General features: G+C 47.3%; 1 protein-coding gene across 1 annotated transcript; it reads right to left on the reverse strand.

Moving 5' to 3' along the window:
• Positions 1–858: 858 nt before the first annotated feature.
• Positions 859–1624, reverse strand: LOC311611533 (glutathione S-transferase Mu 5-like). Its single transcript, XM_084863795.1, is given in 2 exon segments — positions 859–1226; positions 1228–1624. Coding segments are annotated over 2 exon segments (672 nt in total). The 5' UTR covers positions 1614–1624; the 3' UTR covers positions 859–940.
• Between the last annotated feature and the right edge of the window lie 4376 nt (positions 1625–6000).

A 6000-nucleotide genomic window follows, 5' to 3' on the forward strand; every position in this document is an offset into this window, starting at 1 on the left:
GCCCAGAGTCCTTGAGAGTTTAAGGCCCTGCCAAATACACCTAGAAAAGTGGCCTCACTGGTTCTCCTAGCCCGTGTTGCTTTGGTGAAAGGCGCCTGGGAGGCGGAGCCAGGAGATCCTCAGTCACCTTCCGGAGGTGGGTGGTGAGGATTCTGTTCTCAGCTGAACGTAGTCCCAGAACCAAACCTCTCCCGCTCCATGGTGAAGATAATGCCGGGCACTCAAAGAGGAGCCTAAGCCCCTGGGTCTGGGAGTTCTATAGGGTTATGCTGAGCACCTTCAAAGGAACCTCCCGAGCCCAGAGGGCGTCCCAGAGCCTGGACCTGGGGTGACTGGTTGTAAAAAAGCACATTCCTCTTCTACCTCATGTCCCCTACATTCTCAGCCAAAATTACCCTCACTATACTTTTGCTCATTGAGCTAATGTAGCGTTGAGGTTAGTAGAATAGATTTCCAAGCTACACTTCCTTAGCTTGAATCCCATCTCAGCCGCTTTTTAGCTGGATGATTGTGAGCAAGTTACTCAATCTCGCTGTGCCTCAGTTTTCTCATCTCTAAAATGGGAATAGTAATACCTTTTTTCCCCGAAAATAAGACATCCTCTGAAAATAAGACCTACTTACAGGTTTTCTTCTGAGTGAAATATAAGGCATTCCCCCCAAAATAAGGCCCCCTTAGACTAAACATGAGAGATTTGGTCCACTGATTCTGAAAGAAATGGAGTCACAAGAAATCCACCAGGAAATTCAGGAATTGGATTGTTATGATGATGTTCCAGAAGATGATGACATGATTGTCATTGAATAAATGAGTAAATTCTTTTTTTCTTTTCTTTTCTTTTTTTTAGTCTAAGGGCTATTTATTGAGAGGAGCAGAGAAGGCACATGGGTCCCCCGGGGACAGAAGGGGATGGAAGAGGTGGTGCGAGGCAGCCCCCTGCTCAGCATATTCTCTTGCAGCCCCACAGGGCCATCTTGTTGTTGACGGGCATCTTGAAGAAGCGGTCGGACTGCATGTAGGCCGCGATCTTCTCCAAAGCCTCAAAGCGGCACATGAAAGCCTTCAGGTTTGGAAATTCATCCAGGCACTTGGGCTCAAACATACGGTTCTGATCTAAGACGTCATAGGTGAGGAAATCCACAAAGGTGAGCTTGTCCCCCGCAAACCACGAGAATTTCCCCAGGAACAGGGAGAACTGCTTCAGCTGTCCAGGCAGCTGCTCCAAGCTGCTTCAGCTTTTCATGGTCCTTGTTGTAGCAGATCCGAACCAGCTGCATGCGGAAGTCCATGATCTGGTTCTCCATGATGTCCACGCGGATCTTTTCTTCTTTGGTGTCCCCACACATGTTGTGCTTGCGCGCGATGTAGCGCAAGATGGCGTTGCTCTGGGTGATCTTGTTCTTGCCGTCCATGAGGTAGGGCAGGTTTGGAAAGTCCAGGTCCAGCTTGAATTTCACATCCAGCCATTGGCTTTTATTAAAGTCAGGAGCTCCCCCGCAGATGTACCATTTCTCCTCGTAGTTGGTGCCTGTGAACTCCAGGAGCAGGCGGATGGCGTGCGCCAGCCTGCGGATGTCCCAGTACCCCAGGACCATGGACTTGGTCGACGACATGGTGGTGTCCTTTCCTGCCTTCGGAGGGCATAAATGAGTAAATTCTTGATACTGTAGGATTCACAGTTTGTCTGGTTTGTGTTGACAACAACCGTACTACCGTACCGTATACAGGTAATAAATTTCCTTTATTTTCATTTAACAATAAATGTGTACCGTATTCTTCTTCATGGAAAGATAAGACATCCCCTGAAAATAAGACCTAGCACAACTTTGGGAGCAAAAATTAATTTAAGACACTGTCTTATTTTCGGGGAAACAGGGTAGTAGCTACATGATAAGGGTTGTATGAGGATTAAATGAGTCACTGTGTCTACGTGTATAAAAAATAGCCTAAAGTGGTGCCTGGAGCATGGCATGTGTCCCCCATATTGCTGCTGTTGTGACTTGGAGGAACCTGACTCGACCCTTCAAGTACCCCCGAGATTTTGGCACCTGGCTGCATCTTCATGCTTCAAGGTCAAAGAAACTCATTGGCCTGGTGAGTTCTCAGTAGAACTACACTAGGTACAAGATGCGAATGGCTACAAAAAGAGGTTAAATGGACTTTTTTTTTCTATGTGGTGAGTGTTTTTCTTAGCATTCCAAAAGTTTATAAGAAAATGCTGGTCTTGCCAAAACCGGTTTGGCTCAGAGGATAGAGCGTTGGCATGCAGACTGAAGGGTCCCAGGTTCGACTCAGGTCAAAGGCATGTACCTTGGTTGCAGGCACATCCCCACTAGGGGGTGTGCAGGAGGCAGCTGATTGATGTTTCTCTCTCATCAATGTTTCTAACTCTCTATCCCTCTCCCTTCCTCTCTGTTAAAAAAAAAAAAAAAAAAAAAAATCAATAAAATATATTTAAAAAGAAAAGAAAAGAAAATGTTGCCGAAACCGGTTTGGCTCAATGGATAGAGCGTCGGCTTGGGGACTGAAGGGTCCCGGGTTCGATTCCGGTCAAGGGCATGTACCTTGGTTGCGGGCATATCCCCGGTGGGGGGTGTGCAAGAGGCAGCTGATCGATGACTCTCTCTCGTCGATGTTTCTAACTCTCTATCTCTCTCCCTTCCTCTCTGTACAAAATCAATAAAATATATTAAAAAAAGAAAAAAGAAAAAAAAATGCTGGTCTCCCTATCTTGACTCTAAAAATAAAATAGAAGAAAGGAGTCTAAGTAAGTCTTGTTCATTTGTTCTTACAACATATTTATAGATACCTCCCATGCCAGATGCTATGCTAGGGATACAAATATGAATGACACAGTCTCTCCCCTCCACGCTCTCACAATCAAATGAGAGGGAATAGAGTGAAATAAAAGACATCTCGACACGAGAAGAGAGACACAGACATCACAGAGTGCTGCATGCTGGGAATTGACTCACTCTGCTGGGGCGGCTTCACAGAAGAGGAGCCGTGTGAGCTGGGTCTTGAGGGATGAGGAGGAGTTTGCCAGCTGGGTGTGTGGGCAGGGGCACTCCGGGCAAAGGGAGCAGCCGGTGGAAACATCACAAAGGCATGAGCCAGCTTGGCACACGGCGTATTGTTTGGGGCGCTGCAAATAGCTGCCGCGCGGAGGACAGAGAGCGTGTAGGAGGCCAATGTAGAATGGAGCTGCTGCGGCAGAAGAGCCAGGCTAAGAAATGTAGATGTTTTCCCAGAGACTGACACTTCTCAAAAAGGTCCACTTTTACGTAGCATTGGCTAATATTCGCTAACATTAGAAGCTGAACACAGAGGAAAGGGGACTCATTTTTAAGTCAGAGCGGTTAGGAGAGTCTGGGGTTATACACCTTTTATGTGTAGGAAGTTTCTCTGAAACATCTTGTTTGACATTGAAAATGTATGTGGAATTTTGCATCCTACTTTATTCTACAAGAAGGGATTGCTGGTGGACCAAACTGCTAGATGCTTGCCCACTTGGAGGAAGCCGCAGAAGCAGATGCTGAGGCAGGGAGGGTCTTCAGAGGGATCAAAACAGAGGGTCAAGGTCTGTACATAATTCGCTTTGGGGACCATGGGATCAGGGGGTGTTTCTATGTTTGTGAACCCCGACTGCTCTGGGGTTTTCTCATGGGAGCACCTGTCTCATGGGAGGTTTGGGGGCCTCAGGGGATCTGCAACCTTGGGGAAGGCCTGAACTAAGCCTAGCCATTCCTTGGGTCCACCCACTGGGGGCTTCTCTGCAGATGGGAGGGAAGGGGACAGGCAAAGATGGGTGGCATTAGCCACAGGAAACACAGCTCTATTTGAGGTTCACAAAAACACGAGACTTACTGGTGTTCGGCCCGGCTGGTCTTGGGCTTCTAAGTGCCTAATATGTGCCTCTCACCCCTCACCCACCAGAAACCTGTCCTTCCCCAGCTCCCCAGAGACCATGCCGTGGGAAGTTAGCATAGATCTCCAAGTCCAGAGCCAGGGTCTGGAAGAGTGGAGGAAAAACATGACCTGGGAAGAGGATGAGATCATAAGCCCAGGGTTTGGGTTTTGGGGTCAGGGGAGCACATCTGTGGAGATGCTCTGAAATGGGGGGCGGGTAATAAAGCGAGAAGGGAAAGCCAGCCCTCCACTCAGGACAGCGGGGCTCACTGTGTAGAGGGGACCATCTGCTTGGATGACCACACATAAATGGAGGACCAAGCTGGGTCTCCTGAACCTTGTGTTGGAACTGAGACTGGGTAAGTAGTCCGCTGGGTTTGGGGCTGGAAGAAGCCATGGTCAGGTTGAAGTTGGCACAGATGAGACAATCGAGGCTGGAGCTAGACTGGAGCCAAGACCTGGGATGGGATGGGAGTTCTACCCCAACATCACTTCTCTCTTACCCCCACTACCAAGTCTTCCAGTGCCTCTTCCAATTCAGTCTCCATCCCTTCCCCCTGTCACCCGCACCCTCCCCCTGCCACCTCCCTAGTCCCCTTAAATGCTGAAGGTCTGGAGCCTCGAGCTCTTGGATCTTTCTAGACAGCCATTTCCGGGACAGGGGATCAGGACAGTGAGGGGAGCACCCCACTAAAATATTTGAACTTGCTCTGTGTGACTTTTAAAAAATAAATCTTTATTGTTCAGATTATTACAATTGTTCCTCTTTTTCCCCCCATAGATTCCCTCCACCCAGTTCACACCCCACCCTCTGCCCTTAACACGCCCCCACACACTGTCCTCATCCATAGGTGTACGATTTTTGTCCAGTCTCTTCCTGCACCTCCACACTCCCTTCCCCCTGAGAATTGTCAGTCCACTCCCTTTCTATGCCCCTGATTCTATTATATTCACCAGTTTATTCTGTTCATCAGATTTTTTTATTCAGTTGATTTTTTGATTCACTTGTTGATAGATATGTATTTGTTGTTCATAATTTTTATCTTTACCTTTTTCTTCTTCCTCCTCCTCTTCTTAAAGAATACCTTTCAGCATTTCATATAATACTGATTTGGCGGTGATGAACTCCTTTAGCTTTTTTTTGTCTGTGAAGCTCTTTATTTGACCTTCCATTCTGAATGATAGTTTGATCTCTGTATGTCTTATCTGGCATTATCTGGTTCTGGAGTTTTGGCCAATATCTGTGTCAAAGTTCTTAGCTGTCAGCCTTAGGCACTCATTCCAAAGAATTGTTTAGAGAGAGAACTGATGGATTACAGCATTTACTGAGTACCTCTCAGAATTACCAAGAAGGCTGCAGAGCTAGGTTTGGCAGGAACACAGACTGCCACAGGGCTAAATGGGTGGCCAGCACCACTGCTGTCACCATTAGATGTCGCTGCAGTCTGCATTCACAGGGCCTAGAAATGGCTGCTGCTCAGAACCCCTTCTCTGCTTCATTCACCATTAGCTCTAAGTCCAAGTCCAGGGCCCATATTCCTGACCAACTGAACCTTGATCACGTGCTCTCATCCTAGTTGGCAGGGACACCAGGAAAGTGAGCCCCTGGTGTTTTCAGTGTCTGCAGGCAGAATGAGTTCTGCCTCCCATCAGAAATAATAAGATAGGACATGTCCATCATAACTGAATAAAGTGAAATGAATATAATATACTATTGGGGATTTCTTAAAGAGAAGAAGAATGTGAGGTGCAAGGCAGCCCAAAATGTCCACTAAAAACAGGTTGTCAGGATGGGGATGGAATTTGAATGGAAACCACAGTGTGCATGCACCCTGCAAAAGCAAGTTGGACGTGTTAAAAACATAGTTCTTGATTTGTTTTAAATCCTCATCTGGGGATATGCTTTTTATTAATTCTTAGAGATAGAGGAAGGGAGATAGAGAGGGAGAGAAAGAAAGAGAAAGAGAAACATCCATCGACTGCCTCCACACCAGTCCAGATTGCACCTGTCCAGACCGGGGATTGAACCCGCAACCTGAGCCTGTGCTGTGACTGGAATCAAACCCGAAACCCTTTGGTGCACAGGATGAC

This window comes from Pipistrellus hanaki (assembly GCF_964339955.1).
Source record: "Pipistrellus hanaki genome assembly, chromosome: 16".
NCBI classification, from domain to species: domain Eukaryota; kingdom Metazoa; phylum Chordata; class Mammalia; order Chiroptera; family Vespertilionidae; genus Pipistrellus; species Pipistrellus hanaki.